This window comes from Gobio gobio (genome assembly GCF_949357685.1).
Source record: "Gobio gobio genome assembly, chromosome: 24".
NCBI classification, from domain to species: Eukaryota; Metazoa; Chordata; class Actinopteri; order Cypriniformes; family Gobionidae; genus Gobio; species Gobio gobio.
Genome location: NC_137120.1, coordinates 37,569,729 through 37,594,713, shown reverse-complemented (window position 1 = coordinate 37,594,713; position 24,985 = coordinate 37,569,729). Strand labels below are relative to the sequence as shown.

The 24,985-nt window shown below is 38.6% G+C and overlaps 5 protein-coding genes across 5 annotated transcripts in view; 3 read left to right on the top strand and 2 right to left on the bottom strand.

Annotated features, from left to right (window-relative positions):
- Positions 1-19,650, bottom strand: part of aox5 (aldehyde oxidase 5) — a gene marked incomplete at both ends in the record, with an annotated part of 36,564 nt that extends 16,914 nt beyond the window's left edge. The window contains 17 exons of the mRNA XM_079807089.1: positions 10,379-10,548; positions 10,635-10,724; positions 10,796-10,958; positions 11,105-11,289; positions 11,889-11,998; positions 12,143-12,236; positions 12,322-12,473; positions 12,573-12,665; positions 13,474-13,615; positions 13,706-13,786; positions 13,934-14,014; positions 14,127-14,188; positions 14,462-14,588; positions 14,674-14,782; positions 14,972-15,068; positions 15,171-15,228; positions 19,597-19,650. Coding sequence (XP_079663215.1) covers positions 10,379-10,548; positions 10,635-10,724; positions 10,796-10,958; positions 11,105-11,289; positions 11,889-11,998; positions 12,143-12,236; positions 12,322-12,473; positions 12,573-12,665; positions 13,474-13,615; positions 13,706-13,786; positions 13,934-14,014; positions 14,127-14,188; positions 14,462-14,588; positions 14,674-14,782; positions 14,972-15,068; positions 15,171-15,228; positions 19,597-19,650 — 1,868 coding nt within the window. The remainder of the gene's footprint in view (positions 1-10,378; positions 10,549-10,634; positions 10,725-10,795; positions 10,959-11,104; positions 11,290-11,888; positions 11,999-12,142; positions 12,237-12,321; positions 12,474-12,572; positions 12,666-13,473; positions 13,616-13,705; positions 13,787-13,933; positions 14,015-14,126; positions 14,189-14,461; positions 14,589-14,673; positions 14,783-14,971; positions 15,069-15,170; positions 15,229-19,596) is intronic.
- LOC307120797 (hatching enzyme 1.2-like) lies at positions 891-2,020 on the top strand (the record flags this gene model as incomplete). The annotated part of the gene is made up of 5 exons (XM_079807973.1): positions 891-959; positions 1,042-1,111; positions 1,193-1,333; positions 1,414-1,531; positions 1,630-2,020. The coding sequence occupies 5 exons, from the start codon at positions 891-893 to the stop codon at positions 2,018-2,020; spliced, it is 789 nt and encodes a 262-aa protein (XP_079664099.1).
- Positions 4,002-5,191, top strand: LOC307120796 (hatching enzyme 1.2-like; the record flags this gene model as incomplete). The annotated part of the gene is made up of 5 exons (XM_079807972.1): positions 4,002-4,070; positions 4,159-4,231; positions 4,356-4,496; positions 4,574-4,691; positions 4,795-5,191. 5 exons carry the CDS (start codon positions 4,002-4,004, stop codon positions 5,189-5,191), a joined length of 798 nt encoding a protein of 265 aa, XP_079664098.1.
- Positions 8,442-10,178, top strand: LOC307120488 (hatching enzyme 1.2-like; the record flags this gene model as incomplete). The annotated part of the gene is made up of 5 exons (XM_079807532.1): positions 8,442-8,510; positions 9,172-9,244; positions 9,353-9,493; positions 9,574-9,691; positions 9,788-10,178. 5 exons carry the CDS (start codon positions 8,442-8,444, stop codon positions 10,176-10,178), a joined length of 792 nt encoding a protein of 263 aa, XP_079663658.1.
- Positions 19,651-20,053: 403 nt separating the features above from the next.
- Positions 20,054-21,222, bottom strand: LOC307120147 (hatching enzyme 1.2-like; the record flags this gene model as incomplete). The annotated part of the gene is made up of 5 exons (XM_079807035.1): positions 20,054-20,444; positions 20,543-20,660; positions 20,741-20,881; positions 20,993-21,065; positions 21,154-21,222. The coding sequence occupies 5 exons, from the start codon at positions 21,220-21,222 to the stop codon at positions 20,054-20,056; spliced, it is 792 nt and encodes a 263-aa protein (XP_079663161.1).
- Positions 21,223-24,985: the final 3,763 nt, after the last annotated feature.

Here is a 24,985-nt window from a genome sequence, read left to right as displayed (position 1 = left end):
TCTGTGTCTGATATTCCCAGTTAAATCAGAAGCTTTTAGCTTAGCTATAAGCAAATTTTTCTATAAAATTACTAGTTGTCCATCTTGCTACTATTTTTGGAGTTGTTTAGTAATGTCTATAGTAAATTGAGATGTTCTCACAGATAAGGATTCATTAGCTGTCTATTCACAAGCAAATCTTTTTAAAGTTCGCAAAAAAAAAACAAATGTGAATTAGGGCGTTTCGCCGTTTCCATCAAGTTGTTTGAGCGGCTGACAGAGGTATTGGTAACCTAGTAACCAACAGTAAATAAAACACCATCAGTGGAGAGAGTCGATTAGTCACGTGGGTTTAATGTTCGCTACATCAGAATTTATTCGGCAAATGCGTTTCCATCTCCCATTATTCCCATATACTCGTTTTCGTACAAGTCAAAAACCACCTCAAGCGAGCGTAAAAACTTTTGTGAATTAAGGGATTTTTTTCTAAATTTGGCATTTCCATCACTCGTTTCTGATACGATACTTTAAAATGCACATAAAAACTGGATGATGGAAACATAGCTAATGGTAATCTACCTAGAGAGCACATTTAAGGTATTGAGGACCATCCCTGTACACCACTGTCTAAGGGCATGTGGTAAAGTCCAAAAGCTACAGCATGTCCATTTTAGTGAATTAGTTAAACAAACTGAGGCATATTCTATGATTGTGCAAAGTTTTGGACCAACAGGCGAGGTCAGAGTTTCCTCCCTGTAGGTACACATTTTAGACTCTGGACACTAAGACTCTACCCATAATCCTCCAGTAGACCCACCTACTCAGGTGACTAAAAAGTCCAGACAGAACAGCTCACAGGCATCAAACCTCAGCACAGGAGCATCCTGAACATCTCCACACACTGAGACAACATGGACACAAGAGCATCCCTCTCCATTCTGCTGCTGCTGTTTGGCGTCTCCCAGGCGTCTCCTCTCATGGTAAGATCCTGTCTAGTCTCTCCCTTAAATGATTAACAGTCCTCAAATGCGTCATTTTAAACATCTCTATTTCTACCACCAGGAGCCTGAAATTGTGGACATCACTACAAGGATTTTGGAGTCCATGGTGAGGCATCTTGTAGATAAAGCCAGCAATGGGTCACATTTCTAAAAAGTGATCGGGATTTATGAATATATTGCATTATTTCATCAATGTTTCTTTTTAAATACAGGATCTTCGGAACTCTTGATTGAAGGAGATCTGGTGTTTCCCAAAACCAGAAATGCTCTCTACTGCCTCAACAACAACTGTTTCTGGAAGAAAAACTCTAACAACATAGTGGAGGTCCCTTACATAGTGAGCGGTGAATTCTGTACGTGAATCTCCTTCATTCATTGAACATATCTATGATTCATTTAGATGACATTTTAAACCTGTGGCTCCTTTTTGCAGCCAATTATGACAAATCAGTGATTGCGAACGCCATGTCGAACTTTCACGCCAAAACCTGCATCCGCTTTGTGGCTAGATCAACTCAGACCGACTACATCAGTATTGAGAACAAAGATGGGTGAGAACAATCACACAATACCAACAAGAAATATTTAACAGGCTTTAGTCCAAAAAATTATCAATATGTAACCCCATTTATTTCCTCTCTCCTTTCAGGTGCTTCTCTGCTCTAGGAAGAACTGGTGGCAAACAAGTGGTCTCCCTCAGCAGGGGCGGCTGTATGTACAGTGGCATCGTACAGCATGAGCTCAATCATGCCCTGGGCTTCTATCACAAGCAAACCAGAAGCGATCGTGACAAGTATGTCCAAATCAACTGGCAGAACATCTCTCCTGAAATGGCCTACAACTTCGAGAAACAGAAAACCAACAACCAAAACACTCCATACGACTACAACTCCATCATGCACTATGACAACACGGCCTTCGCCATCCAGCCCTGGCTGGAAACCATCACTCCCATTCCTGATGAGTCTGTGGAAATCGGACAAAGGCAGGGAATGTCCAGAATTGACATTCTGAGGATCAACAAGCTGTATGGATGCTGAAGATGAGTTTTATGTGTACATGGTGTGTCATATAATCTAATGAACTTTCCAAGTTCCCATTTTTGAATAATCTAATGAGATGATGGTCTTTTTCTTTTAATTGTGTTGAATTGCTGTAATGTGTGGCTAAGTAGGGGGAAAAAATCAAGATAATAAAAATTCCTAACACACAGTAAAAATGTGGATGTTTTTATCTTTCCTAAGTCTGCTGACATAGTTTGGATGCAATGCCACATGCTAGCCTAAAAAAAAAGTGTACGTTGATTGACATAACAAAGGCAAAGCTTAAGACAGATGTACATTTAAGCTACAGGGCAGAGCAAATCCTCGCCTACTCTTGGTCAACACCCAAATTCTCTTATTTTGTCACAAATAACAAGTGCAACTGCATGCTAAATCAGATGGTATTATGAAGTTTTCTTGGAGTGGGCTGTCAGCCACCAATTGTGCAAGTTCTCCCACTTAAAAAGATGAGAGAGGCCTGTAATTTTCATCATAGGTACACTTCAACTATGAAAGACAGAATTTTTCACATTTTCTGATTTTTAAACAATTTATTTGCAAATTATGGTGGAAAATAAGTATTTGGTCAATAACAAAAGTTCATCTCAATACTTGGTTATATACTTGGCCCTTTGTTGACAATGACAGAGGTCAAACATTTTCTGTAAGTCTCCACAAGGTTTTTACACACTGTTGCTGGTAGTTTGGCCCATTCCTCCATGCAGATCTCCTCTTGAGCAGTGATGTTTTGGGGCTGTCGCTGGGCATTACAGATTTTCAATTCCCTCCAAAGATTTTCTATGGGGTAGAGATCTGGAGACTGGCTAGGCCACTCCAGGACCTTGAAATGCTTCTTACGAAGCCACTCCTTCGTTGCCCGGGCTGAAAGACCCAGCCACGTTTCATCTTCAATGGCCTTGCTGATGGAAGGAGGTTTTTACTCAAAATCTCACGATACATGGCCCCATTCATTCTTTCCTTTACACAGATCAGTCGTCCTGGTCCCTTTGCAGAAAAACAGCCCCAAAGCATGATGTTTCCACCCCCATGCTTCACAGTAGTCATGGTGTTCTTTGGATGCAACTCAGCATTATTTCTCCTTTCTCAGCATTCTTTCTCCGCAAACAGGTGCCATTAATACAGGTAACGAGTAGAGAACAGAGGAGCTTATTAAATAAGTTACAGGTCTGTGAGAGCCAGAAATCTTGCTTTTTTGTAGGTGACCAAATACTTATTTTCCACCATAATTTGCAAATAAATTCTTTAAAAATCAGACAATGTGATTTTCTGGATTTTTTTTCTCATTCTGTCTCTCATAGTTGAAGTGTACCTATGATGAAAATGATAGGCCTCTCTCATCTTTTTAAGTGGGAGAACTTGCACAATTGGTGGCTGACTAAATACTTTTTTGCCCCACTGTAAAATACTGTCATACCCATGCATACATCAGCTTGTAGGAAAGTAACGATTGTTACTATTTTGCAAAAGGAACTTCAACACAAAAAATTTACCAAGAATTGAGCTCCTATACTTGTTGCCTGAAAAAGACATTAAAGTGGATAGGACTAAAGGAAAATTGGGTAAAGTAAGTTATGAAATGAAATATACTTAAATTGTAAAGAAAATTCTAAATCATGATGAGCTTGACTATGACCTCTACTCCAAAATGTATGTTGTAGATCTGTCTCAAGAAACCATTTAAAGTGTTTGGGACACTCCCTGTTTAAAACAGTTTAGAGGCTCTTAATACAATCCAAAAATTACATTTTATTTAAGTGGATTAGCGAAACAATCAGTGAATTCTCTGGTTGTGCAAGGTTTTGGATTAACAGGTGAGTTTCTTAGTTACCTCCCTTTGGACATTAAGGCTCACCCCTGTTGACCCACCTAACAGGTGAATATAAAGTTCAGGTCCAACAGCTTGCAGACACCAAAATTCAGCACAGGAGCATCCTGAACATCTCTACACTGAGACAACATGGATCCAAAAGCCTCCCTCTCTATTCTGCTGCTTTTCTTTGGCATCGCCCAGACGTCTCCTGTCCGGGTAAGACTTTTTCCAAGTCTCCCAGTGCACCTAGATGATGAACTTTCCTAGCAAGAGTAATATTGAACTTTTCTTCTTTCATAATCAGATGCCTAACCTTGGGTTCATACCCATACCAGGAAATGTGGACATCACAACAAAGATTTTGGAGTCCAACAAAGGTCAGGCATCTTGTAGATTCCTGTGAAGCATATTTTCTATTTTCATTATATTTAATATGTCGTAAATGTGGTTGAACGTACACATTCTAAGAAATGTCATCAAAATATTTTTCTTTAAATACAGCATCAACTGAACACCTGATGGAAGCAGATTTGCTGTTTCCCAAAACCAAAAATGCTCTCTACTGCCTCAACAACAACTGTTTCTGGAAGAAAAACTCTAACAACATAGTGGAGGTCCCTTTCATAGTGAGCAGTGAATACTGTAAGTGAATCATCTTCATTCATCTTGCATATGTGTGTCAATCATATGTAAAAACATGTGGTACTTTTTGTTTGCAGCCTCTAGTGACATCTCAGTTATTCAAAACGCCATGTCCACCTTTCACAACAAAACCTGCATCCGCTTTGTGGCAAGATCAACTCAGACCGACTACATCAGTATTGAGAACAAAGATGGGTGAGAACAATCATACAATATACTGTAAGTGAGAAACATTTAACTGGCCTTAGCAGAAACTCTTTTACAATGTGTACGATTTTTTATTCTCTTTTTCTCTCAGGTGCTACTCTTATCTGGGTAGAATTGGTGGCAAACAGCTGGTCTCCTTCAAAAGAACTGGTTGTGTGTATCATGGCATCATTCAACATGAGCTCAATCATGCCCTGGGCTTCTACCACGAGCAATCCAGGAGTGATCGTGATAAGTATGTCAAAATCAACTGGGAGTACATCCCTGCCAATAAGGCCTCCAACTTCCAAATACAGAACACTAACAACCAAAACACCACATACGACTACGGCTCCATCATGCATTATGGAAGAACGGCCTTCACCAACCAGACTGGAAAGGACACCATCACTCCCATTCCTGTTGCGACGGTGCAAATCGGACAGAGGCAGGATATGTCTGACATCGACATCCTGAGGATCAACAAGCTGTATGGATGTGTTGTTTGATCATTTAATATGGTTTATCCATACACAGATGAATAATGTAATGAGGTGATGGTCTTTGTATTTTGGTGATTTTACATTTCCAAAATGTTTGATCTTGTGGTGGGAAATAAAGCTAATTAAACTTCAAGATGAAACATGGGTCTCATACTTCTTGCAGTTCAAAATATTATTTCATAAATGATCAAAGAATTTGAAGTCATTTAGTAGCAAAAAAAATAATCATGTTAAGGTTAGAGCCGTGATGTCTGCAAAGTATCAAAATATTTACTGATTACAAAACTGGACCGTTTTGACCCTCAGTAGACAAGCATAATTACATCACGACGAACTAGAACCAATGGTAGAACTGTGATACTCCTCCTGTAACGCTAAACTCCACGGAAGACGAAGATGATAGTAAAATAACAGGATTTATAATAAACTCAAAATGACAAGCCAACATGCGTGACGTGTCAAACACTAGCAATAACCGACACACACTGAACAGAGCACGGGGCACTAAATACACAGTGATGATTAAATAAAAGACGAACAGCTGTGAAGGAGTGTGTAGTGTCCATGGTGACTGATGAGTGGCGGGAAACTAGAACAAAGACGACGTGATAAATGAAAACAAACTGAAAATCCATGAAAACGAAAAAAAAACTGAACAGAATGTTGACACCTCCCTACTCTTCTGTTTCTTCTATACTAGAAGTTTTGTATCCTATACCAGTGTTTCCCAACCGGGGTGCCGTCTGACGAGAGCAGGGGTGCCGTGTAAAAGTCCTTCAAATAAATTTTGTTTTCCTTCACATTTTTCAAATAATTCTCTCTTTGTAAACTTTGTTCAATGTATGCGAGTGCTGCCGGATGTTCGAATATGACCAATCATTTTCGCCGTCATCACCCGGGTGTAGTGCCAGAAGACGCGAATGAGAAGTCGCGCGCGATGTGAGAAAATTTGTCCCTGTGCACTCATCCGAAAGCGTGCACACGTCTCACAGCACGCAAATATTGAGTTCTCTTTCAAATCTTGCTCTTGAACGGACAAACTCACACAAAAAGTATGTCAACATGTCCATCTTGAGTATTCTAGCAGACATAGTCTGTATATGCCTTAAGTAAACTTTATACAGTCGAGAAAGACAACGCATATCCGTGCATTAGGTCTTAAAGGGGCAGTAGCCTTTACTGCTGTCTGTTTAATGTCAAACAACAAAAGACAAGGACATCACTCACTGCTCTTGATTTAATAGCTTTTGTAAGTTTAATAGGATTCATCTTTAATTTATACGCTCAAATATGCAGTTATTTTACATTTGATCAATTTCTGTACCTGAAAACTAATGTTAGACGTAGTACCTGAAAAACCTGAAAAGCATAGTTTGCTCAATAGTATTTATTTGTGCTGCTGTTTGTATTTAAATTATTTGTTCTTATTATTTTCTTTATTTTTATTTGATAGTAGTCCTTTTTTCCCTGAACGTAGCAAATACTGAACCGTACTGAAACCGTGAACCTAAAACCGTGATATAAACCGAACCATGAGCAATCTGTACCGTTATACCCCTAGCGTAACGTATGCGAGGGGGTGCCACAAAATGGAGAACATTTTCAAAGGGTGCCATGACTGAAAAAAGGTTGGGAAACACTGTCCTATACCACCAAAGCCACGTTTCCATTACCCTTCAAAGTGCGCAAATTGAGATTGCCAATCGAAAATACGGCCAATGGAAACGCGTCAATTTCGCAAAAACTCCCATATATCGCAAAAAAGTTTTTACGCTCGCATGAGGTGGTTTTTCAGGCAATTCGAAAAAGGAAATTTTCCCAAAACTGCAATGGAAACGTTTTTTTTTTGCATTTACAGGTCACCTGGAGTACGGAGTACGTAGAAGACAATCATTCTTTAAAGATGATGCCATATGTCGGACAGAAGACAAGACAGAGTTCTTTATTAAACTTATAAAAGACAATAGAAATACTGGATTCTAAACAACAAAGAAATGCCACAAATTATCATGAAGACCTTGAAGCAGATATGAGGAAGAAACACCCACAAACGCCTATCCGTGGCTGCTCCCAAGTATAAGGGGCTTTCCTTGCCATTAATGCTTGAATAACACGCCTACGTCTCCTTCGATTAAAAATAATGGCTAGCGCGGTGACTGGGTTATACATAAACCTACCAACATACGTGGCATAATTTTGGAATGACTTATCACGAGAGGAAAAAAATAAGTTTTAGTCGCATAACATCGGTTAATGGAAACGCTGTCATTTTACAATAGTTTTTTATCGACATATCGCAAAAGTTTTGCACAAGTCTGTAATGGAAACACGGCAACTGACTGCAATGTATATAATGCAGCAACATAAGATAATACAACTAACACATCAGATTTTGCTATGTAACTGTTCAGTGGTTCATTGTTGGCTTGTGGAAAAATCTATTTCAACAAACCTTTTCCTGTACCCTAATCATTGTTAACAACATGTATTCTTTACTTCGATGAGCCCATTGTTTCTGCCTGAAATTATTACATTGTTTATGAATACATTGTTAGCTAGCTGTGTGATTGAATATTTTCTGATACCATAACTTGGACAGAGTCTCCTCTGATAGCAAATCCCTCTAAATTGTAATGCAGATACATGTGTTTTCTTTAAAGCTGCTTTGAGACGATATGTATTACGAAAAGCGCTATATAAATAAATGTGAATTGAATGGAATGTTTTTCTTTTTAATTTATATGTGTCTTTGCTTCTACAGACAGTCTTTTCTCCATTTAACATGGAAAATATCTGTTAGTATTTCTGACTAAAAGGGAAACGTTGCCTCACTGAACATAACTTCAGAATTTCGAAATCAGAGTATTATTTGAACTCAAGAAAAAATGATGCATATTTTGGATGTCAAATGAGAAGTTCACAAATAAGCTTTGTTTAAAAAAATGTGTCTTAAAAAACACTGTGTTGTGGACACTCCCTGTATACCACTGTCTTGGGACACAAAATTCCAGAATTTCAGCATGTCCATTACAGTGGATTACAACCTTCTCTGATTCTGCAAAGTTGTTTGCAAAACAGGAGAGGTCAGAGTTTCCACCCTTTAGTTACACACATTACAAACTGGACACTAAGATCCTACACATAATCCCCCAATAGACCCACCTACTCAGGTGAATATAAAGTCCCGACAGAACAGCTCACAGGCATCAAACCTCAGCACAGGAGCATCCTGAACATCTCCACACACTGAGACAACATGGACACAAGAGCTTCCCTCTCCATTCTGCTGATGCTGTTTGGCGTCTCCCAGGCGTCTCCTCTCATGGTAAGACCCCAAATGCTTCTCAATACTCAAATTGATGCTTCCTTGTTTCCTCGCTCCTCCGTCCTGTGACCTGGAAACCGATCGAAGTTGACATTTTGAAGGACATCTCAATTCTCTAATTGCACCATGAGAGGCAAGGAACGAGGAGTGAGGAAGCTTCCAGAGAAGATCTTATTTATGCAGAAGTCTTTCTTGTTGAGAAACCTAATGCACTTATAAAATGTCCTCCCCCTTCACATTTGTCACAATCATTTTAATGTATGATTTAACTTTGTAGTTCAAATAAACCATTTATCTCACCATTTATTTCAACAGGGCATCTCGCTTTATTATTATTATTTATGATTTTTTTCAATAACCAAACTTTAACAAAATAAGGGCAAATCACTTGTGTGCATCTAATGATTGAAGTGATGCTTGAGTGGTCAAGAATATTCAGATGACAAATAAGAATAACATATAAAATTTCCTTCGATTCCTCCGTCCTCTTTTTTTTTTCGTGCAGCCTTTCCTCACATCCTTAGGGGGGTGGAGATGTGACGCAGGGAAAGGAAGCAAGGGAAGAAAACAAGGATGCAAAAATTTGATTCCCTGTCTCTCCCTTAAATAATTAGCAGTCCTCAAAGTCATTTTAAACATCTATTTCTACCACCAGGAGCAGAGGTTTGACGGTGTGTTTGAATCAGAGCCTGAAACTGTGGACATCACTACAAGGATTTTGGAGTCCAACAATGGTGAGGCATCTTGTAGATAAAGCCGACAATGGGTCACATTTCTAAAAAGTGATCGGGATTTATGAATATATTGCATTATTTCATCAATATGTTTCTTTTTAAATACAGGATCTTCGGAAGTCCTGATTGAAGGAGATCTGGTGTTTCCCAAAACCAGAAATGCTCTCTACTGCCTCAACAACAACTGTTTCTGGAAGAAAAACTCTAACAACATAGTGGAGGTCCCTTACATAGTGAGCGGTGAATTCTGTACGTGAATCTCCTTCATTCATTGAACATATCTATGATTCATTTAGATGCCATTTTAAACCTGTGGCTCCTTTTTGCAGCCAATTATGACAAATCAGTGATTGCGAACGCCATTTCAAACTTTCACGCCAAAACCTGCATCCGCTTTGTGGCTAGATCAACTCAGATTGACTACATCAGTATTGAGAACAAAGATGGGTGAGAACAATCACACAATACCAACAAGAAATATTTAACAGGCTTTAGTTAAAAAAAAAAATCAATATTCAACCCCATTTATTTCCTCTCTCTCAGGTGCTTCTCTTCTCTAGGAAGAACTGGTGGCAGACAGGTGGTCTCCCTCAACAGGGGCGGCTGTATGTACAGTGGCATCGTACAGCATGAGCTCAATCATGCCCTGGGCTTCTACCACGAGCAAACCAGGAGCGATCGTGACAAGTATGTCCAAATCAACTGGGAGAACATCTCTCCTGAAATGGCCTACAACTTCGAGAAACAGAAAACCAACAACCAAAACACTCCATACGACTACAACTCCATCATGCACTATGGAAACACGGCCTTCGCCATCCAGCCCTGGCTGGAAACCATCACTCCCATTCCTGATGAGTCTGTGCAAATCGGACAAAGGCAGGGAATGTCCAGAATTGACATCCTGAGGATCAACAAGCTGTATGGATGCTGAAGATGAGGCTTGCACACATCATTTAATATAGTTCATGTGTCTGTAGATGAATAATATAATGAGGTGATATTTTGTCTTGTGGTGGTGTTCAATTTCTGAAATGCGTGAGTGTCAGAAAAAAATCTAATTAATCTAATTGATCGGAATTTTGGTTTTAAATGTATTATTCATAAATAATAAATTAATTTCCTTCCACTTACATGATGTTTGCATGAGCCCTAGTGCTGGTTACCATGGAAGCAAAGAGTTCTCCTTTAACAGAAGGGATATCATCATAATACACAGCTTCTCCTGTGGCCTGTTGAAGGGCGGCCTGGTGAACATTGGGACGTCCCACTGGGTCACCAGAAGACTGAGTCTCTGGTACAAGCTGAAATTGAATTGGTATGGAGAATGTTTTTTTTTTTATCAGCTAAACTTGATATGAAAACTCAGGCTTGACTCAGGTCTGCTCACCTGAAAAGAGTGGTTTCCTTGAGGTACCTCATTTTTGAAGGGTTTTAGTGCGCTGAGATACTCTAATGGCAAATCATTCACAGTAACCTCCTTTAGGAAAAAAATAAGCATTATGTAAGTAAATTATCCCACTTTTAAACTAAAAATTATCATCATCATACCCTTTGTTGGAGTTCCAGCAGCACTTGCATGTAAAACTTGAAAAAGAAGCTGAGTACTAGCGCCTTACGATACTCCTCCCGTCCACCAGGGGCAGTAGGGGGCACAGAGATTTCTTCTTCTAAGAGCTGTGTTCCCTCTACTAGAAGTTTCTCATCCCATTTTCTACCAAACAAAAAGCAATGTTCATTGACTGGAATGTATACAATGCAACTAAGATTCAGATTTTGCGATGTTAGCTTTTCTTTTCTAGCCAATGTATTTGTTAATACAGTCTTTTACAAATGATGTAGGCCTTGCGATGACTGTACCTTCCCATCAGCTCTTTACAGGTATGTCTGGCTTTTACCAGAGTGGGTCCCACACCTCCATAAAAAATATCCAGATGCTCCACCACATTTGAGTCATGACTGAACGCCACCCTCATGCCAGCATTTACTATGGAGAAGGCGAACTCTCTGCGCTGTGCCTGGCGAAATGTTGACACAAACTCCCACTGAAAAACATGGGGATTAGCAGTTAGCTTTTCAAAATGGCAAGTGAATTCGTAGTGTATTTGTGGTTTTAAACAAACGACAATAGATGGAAATAGCAAATAATAATAGTATTTTAGGGCCAAGTCCATTTGTTGAAACAAAGTTTTGTAATATTAAAGGAACTTTATTTTGAAAATAGGCTCATTTTCCAACTCCCCTTGAGTTAAACAGTTGAGTTTTACCGTTTACGAATCCATTCAGCCGATCTCCGGATCTGGCGGTGGCACTTTTAGCATAGATCATTGAATCTGATTAGACCGTTAGCGTCTCGCTCAAAGAAAATCGCAACTTTTCATTTTCCGTCGGTCTTAGTACACAATGTAACTACAAAAGTGTCAAGTTTTAAATAGGAAAAATATCGAAATCTCTTTGGTAATCAGATTTAATGATCTATGCTAAAAGTGCTACCACCAGACCCAGAGATTGGCTTAACGGATTCGAAAACGGTTAGACTCAACTGTTTAACTCTAGGGCAGTGGGAAAATTAGCCTATTTTCAAAAAAAGTGGAGTGTTCCTTTAAGTAGGCTTAGCTGCCTTCCTCCATTTTGAAGTATATACCGGTGTCGAGTGAGGAATGTCAACAGCCAGCAGAAGCTCATCTGGTCGTAGAGCTGTTTTACCAAAGTCTGTGAAAAACTCCTCACTTAGGCAAATCTCTCGAGCACCATCTATTTAAGAACAAAGAAACAAAAATGTCATGGTTACTTTCCAAATTTAATATATTGGCAACTGAGAAATAATACAAAAAGCCAGTTATAGAAAAGTATGTAAATGCTACATTTACAAATGAAGTCCAAATATACTGACATTACCTTTGGAAACAATGTGTAACGTACACTCTGCTGCTGCGAGAATGCTGCTCAGGTCATATTTGGGGTTGGCGCTCAGGATATTTCCACCAATGCTCTTGAAATTCCAACATAAACAAAATTGTAACATGTAGACAACTGTTGTTCTTAATTTCTCATAGTGATTCGTTTTTGTTACTCACAGCCATGTTGCGGATTTGTTTGCCGGCCAAGCACTGTAGAGTCTGAACAAGGGCCTGGTAAACCCTGCTCTTTTCTGGGCCGAGTTCCTCAATTCCTTGCAGGAGGACGTCCTTCAAAAGAGACAAACTGCATCCTGCTCCTACAGTTACTCCTAAATAAAATCAAATAAAAAACGTGTTATTGAATTTACTTCGGCCTGTAATATTCACTAAATAACCATATGAAATGGCATTGTTTGTTTGTGATTTACTATTGTTTCGCCATTTGATAGCTCGAAGTTCTGGAAGGCTTCCACCATAGATCACTAAAGGATTGACAGTTCCCTTCAGATTCATCTTCGGCCCTGTAAGAAAACAAAATCAGTTTGGATGGATGGGTGGATTTGATTCGAAATGGATGGATGGATTAGACTGGCGATGGATGGATGGTTGGATGGATGGATGGATGGATTGGAATTGGATGGATTGGATTGGAGATGGATGGATTGGATTCTAAATGGATGGATTGGATTGGTGATGGATGGATGAATGGATTGAATTGGAAATGGGTGGGTGGATGGATTGGAATTGGATGGATGGATGGATTGGATTCTAAATGGATGGATTGGCGATGGATGGATGGATGGATTGGACTGGAGATGGATGGATAGATGGATTGGATTCAAAATGGATGGATTGGATTGGCGATGGATGGATGGATGGATTGGATTGGAATTGGATGGATGGATGGATTGGAGATGGATGGATGGATTGGATTCAAAATATATGGATTGGCGATGGATGGATGGATTGAATTGGCAATGGATGGATGGATGGATGGTTTGGGATTGGGATTGGATGGATGGATGGATTGGAGATGGATGGATGGATTGGATTCGAAATAGATGGATTGGCGATGGATGGATGGATTGAATTGGCAATGGATGGATGGATGGATGGATGGAAATTGGATGGATGGATTGGAAATGGATGGATTGGCGATGGATGGATGGATGGATTGGGATTGGGATTGGGATTGGGATTGGAATTGGATGGATTGGATTGGAAATGGATGGATGGATGGATGGAGTGGAAATGGATGGATGGATGGATGGATGGATGGATTGGATTGGAGATGGATGGATAAATGGATTAATTCCTCTTGAAACCAACCTATGGTTGTGTTCCCAACCAACAGGGGTGCATTGGGGTATTCAGTTTTCAGCCTGATTAAATCTTTCAGATCTGCAGGGGAAATCCACCTGACCTTTTCGCCCTGGAAACAAAGTTGTTCAGCTTTTTTCTTCCCCATAATCTGATAGAAAGAAGGGATACAACAGAGATTAGTGGCCTGAAATATCCATGTTCTTATTAGCTACCACGAGAACACAAACGGTTTGCTTACCAGTAACTCTGGGGGAAAGATCAGATCCTGAGTTGGGTCGAGGGGCAAGACATCATCCATGCTGAAAAGATCTCCAGATATCTACCAAAAATACCAGTATTAGAAGAATTACTATAATTATGTGTACTACTCTAATTAGTGCCAAAAAGTAAAGGGTGTCCTGTTGTGCTGTTCCACTAATAAAAATAGTCACATTTGTAAGAATTTCTGAGTCTCATATTGTCTTACATCAGATTCGTTGTTGTGGGAATTGCTGCTTTCCATGCAACATTTTCCATTTCTGTCACCATTTTGGCAACATATTGGAGCCTGGAAAAATATGGATCCCATTATGAGCATGTTTGTTTCCTTCATTCAAAGTGTTTTACAAATTTTTTACTGATTTTCACATATTTGTTGATTTTGTATTAAAAGCCATTACATCACAGAATGTTTTAAATCCATCAATTATTGGTCGATATCCAGTGCAACGACACAGGTTCCCTTGGAAGAGAGAAAACGCAATGTTAAATGTGTTTCAATTCTTGTGTTGGTAGCACTTTATTTTACAGTCCTGTTCCCCATGTACATGTACTTAAAACTGCAATAACTGGGTAATAACTACTAACCCTGAATCTACCCCTAAATCTAACCTTAATCAATTTTACTCCTTATATGACCTAGTGCACATAATGTAAAATAAAGTGCAACCCTTGTGTTTAAATACTTAGTATTCAAAAATGTAATTAAATTTGTGAGTATACGTATTTGTGTCACCTCCCAGTGTCTCTCGAATGTCCTCCATGTTGGGACGTGGGTTGTTTCTCAGTAATGTGTACATGGACATCACCATCCCAGGAGTACAGAACCCACACTGAGACCCATGAGCCTTTGCTATACGTTCCTGATGAACAAAAAAAACATGGCTTGTTCTATTCAAAGAACCGAAATTTTGATTTGTAGTTTGCCTCTGGGGGAGAATCAGGTACCTGAACAGGATGTAGTTTAGTCTTAGTACTTCCAATGCCCTCGACGGTCACCACCGCCGCACCGTGAAGAGAACAAATCGGCTGCAGACACGCATTTACTGACCAGTGTCTGAAGAACGGATTAAGGATTGTGAAACTATCAAATTTATTGATGTATTTTAGAATGTAAATTCAGTTGCAGCCAACGTTCTTGCAAACTGAAATATTGATTTGGACAAAAGCTGCGAACAAACATGCCTTACGTTTGTTTCATATAAAGGTTTTATACTGCTAGTTTTGTTATATGAGTAAAAGATACAGCACAGTGTCCTGGATAGGGTCATATCTGGACAGCATCACAGTGCAAGCCCCACATCCCCCTCCACCACAGCCATACTTTGTGCCCGTCAGACCCACTAAACACAAAAAAAACATAAAATAAAATATATTTAATCAATATACTTGGCTAGGTAAACACCATTATTTGAAGAATGTTTGTCAAATGGCAATTACCATACCTTTACGTCGCAGGTAAGCCAATAGCATCTCTTCTGGATCAGCATTCTTCTCTATTATCTTTACATAAATACAGCAAAAAACTTTAAATGACTGGCATTGCTTAATATTTATCTTCAGGTGATAGCTATAAAGTCAAACACCTTTTGGTATGCGCAATGTATGTCACGTGACAGGATTGGATTTCTGAGACAACTATCACACACACACACACACGCCATTCAAGTAATGTCACCATCTATATAATGTTACTTGTTTTAAGTGGAATTCTGAGAGGAATGTGGAAACTGGAAACATATTAGGATAGACAAACAACATTCATAGTTGTCACACCAAGAACGATAACTATAAATATAACTATATTAGCGTCCACTACAACAATTCTATGCGCATGCTTGTCTGCCGCTTTAAATGCTCCAGCTCATTACAGCAGGATGGATTCTGATTGGCTGTCAAAAATCGTTATCGTTTCTCTGTTCCGTTATCATTATAGCTGTGGTGTGGACTCTGCTATTCTTTAATATTGAGAACGATTTTAAGAACTTTATCGTTATCTTTATACAGGGTTGCCAATTTTTAAGTTCAGGTTGGAGTGAGGTTTGGGGGTGGTTTTGTGGGTATTGACAGGATGATGTTGGTGGGTATTGACCAAGCGGCAACCTCCCACATTTTCTCTTGAAGCCAATACGGAAGTGACTAAAACTGCAATTCATCGACTGGCCACTAGGGACAGACTCCAGAAGGAGCAGAATCTCATTGAGCTCATGTTAAAATGCCCAACTTTACAGCAGAAGAACACATGTTTACAGTCTGGGACAAATTGTGGTTTTGGTCTATATGGCTAATTTTGCCCTTCATGACAACTGTGAGGGGGGTGAATTATTTTTATAACTCTTTTGTTTACATTATATAAAGCCTTAAAGTTCTGCATAATTAAGGGCGTGGCCACTTTGAGTGACAGGTGGATAGCCATTTATCTGCTGTCTGTTAGTCATCGCGTCACTTCAGCTCCGCCCACGTCCCGCCTCTTTGCCCATTTTCTATTATCCGGGAGTGAAGCGCGATGACGCGCTGCCAAGATGGCGACGGCCAGCTCGACCCTACTTTACGCTTCAAAACTGCTCTTCAGAATCCTATGGGTGACGTTTTTTTTACAGTCTATGGTATTGACAAATATTGATTTTGATCTTGATTCAGTATCAATTCATATGTTTATATTATTAACTTTCTTAAATTTCACATTCATATTTGATCATGTATAAATATTTATTCAAATGCAAAACCTAAAAACAAGTAAGCTTTATGACGTGCATTTTTGTTAAAGAGCCATACAGGCACCTAGTGGGCAAACCATGGCATTACAAATGAAAATTATTATTTTTCCTGCCACAAAATGACTCTAATTTTCCTCTTTGCATTGGGATTTAAAACCCTTTTAAATAGGCTACACTAATTGTAATATAAATGATAAAAAAAATATTAGAAAATAAATATGATTTGAAGTGGTCATTAATGGACCATAATTATTGCTCAAAATAGTATTTAGTACCAAAAGATCTTAAAGCCACCCTGTAAGTTGATGAGTTGATTTATCCGCGTTTTAATATGCTCTCGTTAATAACGTTTTTTTCGATGGATGCTGAGTTTTGTTTTGTTTTTTAAACATACAATGGCATTTAACAAACAGAAATTGGTGGATACACATGTTGAGGCTTTTTAGGTTGGGTAGAATCTGCAATCCCTGACCCAGTTTGTTTGCTGGCTTCCATGGCAGCAATATGCCGTGTTTTCCGCCAACTGGCAAACTGGGGGGTATTCCAGAAAACAAGGTTAACCTATCGGTCCCATATACCTTGAACTCTCGGTTGATTAACCCAAACCTTGCTTACTCGAGGTATGCTGGTTCCAAAAATGAGTCCGGGAGTGAGTTCAGACAACTCAGTGTATGTTCTCGGTTAACACACAAGACATTCTCAACAGAGAGACGAATCGATGATTCACCATGGAAACAGACGCCATTCTACTTCCTCTTGTTCTTTTGTTTAATGGCGATTTACATAACCTACTTAGTGCACATTGCCACCTATTTAGTGGTTATGCAATCATTTTTTTCAGTGTCTTCGTTCAATAAGTAATCTTTATTCACTGAGAATAAGGATTATATTGTTTGTGTGATGCTAATTGAATGCAGATCCATATGTGAGATGACAATAAAATAAATAATAAATATATTTGAATTGAATTAACATTTTAAACCTTCAGAATGAATATATAATATTGTATATATAACTGAAACAAATCTGGTTATATTAATAACTATATTAATTTTATAAAACACATCTGAATCCCTCTTAAGCAAACTAACCCTGGAACATAACCTGCTCTTAAAGTTCCCTCCGTTTTTGGAACCGAACGTTTAGGTTATCAGCTTAAACATACCCGGGTATGTCACATAGCCTGCTTTCTGGAATACCCCCAGAGGTGTCCAAATACTATTGGTATGGCGGAAAAACAGTCATTCTGACACAGAACGCACATTTCAAACTAGAATAACTGGCTGTAGCATTGTTTTTCTGAGAAACAAGGTGAATTTAGCATGTGTCCTACATATCTGCAAGCATTGTGTTTTTTATGCTTTAGTAAAGTAAAAAACTTACATACAGCACCTTTAAAGTGAAAAATAGTTCAGGTGGTCACATTTCACCACTAATGAGCATGAGTGTGACCAATTAGTAAGGAATATCCGAGGTTTAAATAGCCTACAAGAAAAACATTTGCATTAATGTTGCCTTTCCAGCATAAAATACTGTGAATATTGTCGAGGTTATAGTGTTTACCTGTAAAGTGAAGCTAGCGGTTGTCTATCTATCCTGCTGAAAGCCATTTAAATGTATTGACAGTGCTGGTTTGTTTGGAATTATTGGGAGCTCCGTGAATCACGTGAGCGCGTGGCGGGCGGCGACGCACCGACGCCGGCGAGATCAGAGCATGTCGGTCGCAACTCTGTTTTGCTACAGCGATCTGTTATGCGATATTAAGGGCGTTAAAATTATATTTATTGTATGAATTTCGTATTAAAGCTTACCAAATTTGAAGGCTGATACTTTGTTTCATATGAAAAGCAAAGTTGCCAATGTGGCGTGAGATTTAAGCGTCAAATGCGTGAGAGTTGACAACCCTGTGTTATTGGTGTGAACGGGCCTTTAGAACGTGTATGTGTGTGAGAAGGGCAAACACATGATGGACCGTGTGTATAGCGTAGAAAATCATTTTCATGGTATCATACATGACAGGAATAGATTAATTTTGGGCTGCTGGCTGACTGTCATGTGCCACGATTCAGACATGCACGTTTAGTCACGCCATTTCCTGCTGGTTATGTTCTAGTTTAATATGAGAAGACTAGCAATACAAATGTTAATATTCATCACAGTAGAAGTAATAATACTAGACTACCAGACAGTAGAATCACAGCTTTCCTTCTTTTGTGAGAGTAGCAACTTGTAATTGAAAATAATTGAATATGGTAACCTTTTATTTATGAGCTAATGCAATATAAAAGCCAGGGTCATTGACAAATAAAGCTCAAAAAAAGTTTCTTTTACTTTTTTAAACTGATGTAATGTAGGCCTATATTTTTGAGCCACGAACAATGTTTAAACAAGTTTCAGTTATTAAATAACATTTCAAACCGTTTAAATAAATTTTTTCCCTGTTTTTATGCCGGGCAGTACAACCAAATAATTGTGTGTATACTGTAGTTGCACCTCCTCACATGGAAAGTGAACCAACCCATACTTGAAATTATCAGTTTTTACCAGTATTTGAGAGAGATCTACAAACCATTTCACTCAGTTTGGCTCCTCTGGATGATGCATTGTCATGCTTACTTATTACCTTATCAATTCATAATAAAAGAGCCATGTTTGCAGTTGTGCCACCCTGACATCTGAGAATAAACAAAAAGCTGGACAAAAGTTTTTCAATAATCTCAACCGTTTTAAAACTACTGATACTTATCAAATTTGTTTATATGAAAGGTTTCAAACCTAGAAATGATGACATAGTTATTATTATTATTATTATCAAGACATCATTTTGGACAATTGCACCACTTGACATTTTGGGTTTTTAAGATAACAAAACATAAAATAATATGTATTATTTAAATGTATAATAAATTCAAACTAAATATTAGAATAAAGTATATATATATATGTCATGAATTGATCAAATTATTTTTAAAAGGAAATAATGCACTTGGACACAAAAGCATACACGTCATGTCATTGACCCATTAACAATTTTATGAGCCAAAAACGTTTAAGAAAACTAAAAGTCCACCACATGTTGCACGAATGAAATGCCTGTGCCTTATATTTTCAGATCTATAAACATTTCAAATCAATATCTGTAATTTCATCATACCTTCTTGCCATTAACATAGAAGACAAGCTCACTGTTCACAGATAGAGATGACATGATGAGTTGAGAAGGATCGCTGTGCTCTTTCTCCGGAGATGCTCCTGCTTTACTGACCATCAGCTGAATGAGCGACTGACTGACTGACATCACATGTTAAAGGCTTTGCTCTGCCTTTCATGGTTAAAATACAGGAATGCGTGAAGAAGACATGCGTTTTTCCTTCTTTTTTACTGTATATATATTTATGTATCGCTTTGGAAATTATTTCCTTCGTTCAAGAGGAAAAACTATTAGATGTAAAGACAGTTCACGAAAAGGTTCACATTTGTTCAATGTTTATTAAAATTTTCCTTCACACATTTCAGAAATCCAACACCATTAGAAAGCAAAGACCATCACCTCATCCCACTATTCATCTACAGACATGAACTGATTCAAGTAATGACTATCAGCCTAATCTTCAGCATCCATACAGCTTGTTGATCCTCAGGATGTCAATTCTGGACATTCCCTGCCTTTGTCCGATTTGCACAGACGCATCAGGAATGGGAGTGATGGTTTCCAGCCAGGGCTGGATGGCGAAGGCCGTGTTGTCATAGTGCATGATGGAGTTGTAGTCGTATGGAGTGTTTTGGTTGTTGGTTTTCTGTTTCTCGAAGTTGTAGGCCGTTTCAGGAGAGATGTTCTGCCAGTTGATTCTGACATACTTGTCACGATCGCTCCTGGTTTGCTCGTGGTAGAAGCCCAGGGCATGATTGAGCTCATGCTGTACGATGCCACTGTACATACAGCCGCCCCTGCTGAGGGAGACCACCTGTCTGCCACCAGTTCTTCCAAGATCAGAGAAGCACCTGAGAGGAGAGAGGAAATAAATGGGGTTGAATATTGATTATTTTTTGGACTAAAGCCTGTTAAATGTTTCTTGTTGGTATTGTGTGATTGTTCTCACCCATCTTTGTTCTCAATACTGATGTAGTCAATCTGATTTGATCTAGCCACAAAGCGGATGCAGGTTTTGGTGTGAAAGGTCGACATGGCGTTCGCAATCACTGATTTGTCATAATTGGCTGCAAAAAGGAGCCATAGGTTTAAAATGGCATCTAAATGAATCATAGATATGTTCAATGAATGAAGGAGATTCACGTACAGAATTCACCGCTCACTATGAAAGGGACCTCCACTATGTTGTTAGAGTTTTTCTTCCAGAAACAGTTGTTGTTGAAGCAGTAGAGAGCATTTCTGGTTTTGGGAAACACCAGATCTCCTTCAATCAAGAGTTCTGAAGATCCTGTATTTAAAAAGAAACATATTGATGAAATAACAACATATTTATACATCTTGACTACATTGTACCACTATCTTGTGAAACCTAAACTATCTAGATATCAAGGCGCCTGACCATTGTTGGACTCCAAAATCCTTGTAGTGATGTGCACAGTTTCATTCTCTGATTCAAACACACCGTCAAACCTCTCCTCCTGGTGGAAGAAATGGAGATGTTTAAAATGACGCATTTGAGGACTTTAAATCATTTAAGGGAGAGACTAGACAGGATCTTACCATGAGAGGAGACGCCTGGGAGACGCCAAACAGCAGCAGCAGAATGGAGAGGGAAGCTCTTGTGTCCATGTTGTCTCAGTGTGTGGAGATGTTCAGGATGCTCCTGTGCTGAGGTTTGATGCCTGTGAGCTGTTCTGTCTGGACTTTATAGTCACCTGAGTAGGTGGGTCTACTAGGGGATTATGGGTTGAGTCTTAGTGTCCAGAGACTAAAATGTGTACCTACAGGGAGGAAACTCTGACCTCGCCTGTTGGTCCAAAATCTTGCTGAAACAGACAATACAGTTAAGTTTAAGTAATTTATTGGTTCAACACTTAATGCTGTAATTCTTGTTTTACTGAGTGCCTCAAAACAGGGAGTGTCCACAGAACTTTAAGTGTTTAAAAACAAATTATTAAGAACTGTATACTTTGCTGTGTAGTCCAAGTCGGTTTTCATGATACTGCCAAATAGTTGCACTAAACATCGTGAGATCTTTGGCTCAAGCTGTTCTTCATATGATCACCCTTATGTCTACTGTAGATTTACTTGATCTAAACCAACTACTCTGATCATTTAGTCTTTTGAAAGTTACGTGTCAGTTGCACAATTGACTTCTCTAGATTGGAGATCTATCTAAATAATGTTTAATTCTACATGCACCCTAATATACAGTGAGAATAATTTAAAAATGTTCAGTCTTTTGGCATCTAATATTGAAATTGAGGTACCAAAGTGAACTCATTACGGCTCAGATATACACTCACCTAAAGGATTATTAGGAACACCATAATAATACTGTGTTTGAGCCCCTTTCGCCTTCAGAACTGCCTTAATTCTACGTGGCATTGATTCAACAAGGTGCTGAAAGCATTCTTTTGAAATGTTGGCCCATATTGATAGGATAGCATCTTGCAGTTGATGGAGATTTGTGGGATGCACATCCAGGGCACGAAGCTCCCGTTCCACCACATCCCAAAGAGGCTCTATTGGGTTGAGATCTGGTGACTGTGGGGCCATTTTAGTACAGTGAACTCATTGTCATGTTCAAGAAACCAATTTGAAATGATTGGAGCTTTGTGACATGTGCATTATCCTGCTGGAAGTAGCCATCAGAGGATGGGGACATGGTGGTCATAAAGGGATGGACATGGTCAGAAACAATGCTCAGGTAGGCTGTGGCATTTAAACGATGCCCAATTGGCACTAAAGGGCCTAAAGTGTGCCAAGAAAACATCCCCCACACCATTACACCACCACCAGCAGCCTGCACAGTGGTAACAAGGCAAGATGGATCCATGTTCTCTTTCTGTTTACGCCAAATTCCGACTCTACCATCTGAATGTCTCAACAGAAATCGAGACTCATCAGACCAGGCAACATTTTTCCAGTCTTCAACTGTCCAATTTTGGTGAGCTCGAGCAAATTGTAGCCTCTTTTTCCTATTTGTAGTGGAGATGAGTGGTACCCGGTGGGGTCTTCTGCTGTTGTAGCCCATCCGCCTCAAGGTTGTGCGTGTTGTGGCTTCACAAATGCTTTGCTGCATACCTCGGTTGTAACGAGTGGTTATTTCAGTCAAAGTTGCTCTTCTATCAGCTTGAATCAGTCGGCCCATTCTCCTCAGACCTCTAGCATCAACAAGGCATTTTCGCCCACAGGACTGCCGCATACTGGATGTTTTTCCCTTTTCTCACCATTCTTTGTAAACCCTAGAAATGGTTGTGTGTGAAAATCCCAGTAACTGAGCAGATTGTGAAATATTCAGACCGGCCCGTCTGGCACCAACAACCATGCCACGCTCAAAATTGCTTAAATCACCTTTCTTTCCCATTCTGACATTCAGTTTGGAGTTCAGGAGATTGTCTTGACCAGGACCACACCCCTAAATGCATTGAAGCAACTGCCATGTGATTGGTTGATTAGATAATTGCATTAATGAGAAATTGAACAGGTGTTCCTAATAATCCTTTAGGTGAGTGTAAATATATGTTTTACTGACCTAATGTCGGTGTGGGACAGTAAATACTAAATTTTAAATAATGACGGAAAAAAAACACATAATTTACATACACTCAGCTGATAAATGAATCTAACATAGTACAATATTAGCGGTTCACTTTTTATTGGAAAAATTCAGAATTTTCTTTTAATTAGAGTTCATTTGATTGTTTTGTGTGAAAAACGTAATATTTCATTACTTTTAATGCTTTTGCTGCCATAGAAATTGCTCAAATAAATTTTTGGCACGGCAAGTAAAATTCAATAATGTGTTTTGACCGGCCAGCAGAAAAATCTGTTGAGCCCTGATCATTCTGGGGAAACCTTAGTCTTTCATTATTTGTGATGAAACATAAAACTTATAAACACTATACACATATAAACACAATATAAACTTAAGTGATTTTGTACTTAAGACCGGTCTTGTTCTCGAGACCAGTCTTAAGACCATTTTTTGAAGGTCTTGGTCTTGTCTCAGTCTCGACTGCATTTCTCCTCGGTCTTGTCTTGGTCTCAGACTTGGAGGACCCGAGATTTTATCTCAAAACCACAGTCGAGACCACAACTGCAAGGATATCACTAAATTGCCGGTGCATTATCTGATTTAACATCATTAACCCATTTGTGGCCAAATATTTCTGAATGGTTTCATGTATATAGTCATGTTAATAGTGTCCTAAGTGAACATGTTCTGCATTTATTTTCCCCATGTTTTTAGTTTTTTCTTGAAAATCGTATTTCAATGTGCGGCAACTAGTTGCCGGTTGGCAAATATGTTCTATGCACCCCTTCAATGTCAAATTTGAATAGGAGGAGAACATTTGCCATCTAACTCAAAATAACTTCTTTCAACAGATCAATCTTTATTCATAATCAAAATTATTATATATAAAAGTCGAAGAACATTCGATGCAAACTCAAAAAAGCTGCTTCTATCTTATAATCTTTTGAATATAAAAACACAACAAACAACAAATATCTTAAAAAAAAGTCTTAAAGTGGTAGAACATAGTTAAGTTAAGTTGGCCCAACAGGGCATTGTGTATCAAAAAGTTAAATGAAAATAAATAAATAGATTGAAGAAAAAAAATACATCTATATAACAAAACAGCAAAAAAAAAAAAAACCTAAACAAATAGTCCCATAGTATTCAATGGCTGACTGTAGTAGGTGATTTCATATAATAATGTTAATGTAAACTCATTAATTTCCACATTATAATGGAATCATAAGCTACTAGTCATAAAAAGAATTAGGGTCCTTGGCCGATTAGAATGAAACGCATCCATTCCAAACTGGATGAAGGGTCCTCAATATTTTGGCCTCTTACAAGACATAATATCATAAAATATGATATTTTTCCCTATCGAAAATAAGGTCTACTGTACAGTAGAGATCTCAGTTAAAGGGTTAATATTTTAGGTGGGATATTATGAAAGCAAAAAGCACTAAACAAGACCAAAAATCTTGATTTATCAACCTGTTAACACAGTATACCCCATTTCCCCATTATATACTTACAAGTCATTTGCCCACCGGCAACTATAGTTGCCGCTTGGACTTTTGACTAAGTATACAAAAAACTATAGATCTGTTGTAAGAATTGTTTTGTTTGGATGATTCTAGAGACCTTCATGATTATGTAGATATATACAGTGAGGAAAATAAGTATTTGAACACCCTGCTATTTTTCAAGTTCTCCCACTTAGAAATCATGGAGGGGTCTGAAATTGTCATCGTAGGTGCATGTGCCCTGTGAGAGACATAATCTATAAAAAAAAATCCAGAAATCACAATGTGTGATTTTTTTTACTATTTATTTGTATGATACAGCTGCAAATAAGTATTTGAACAC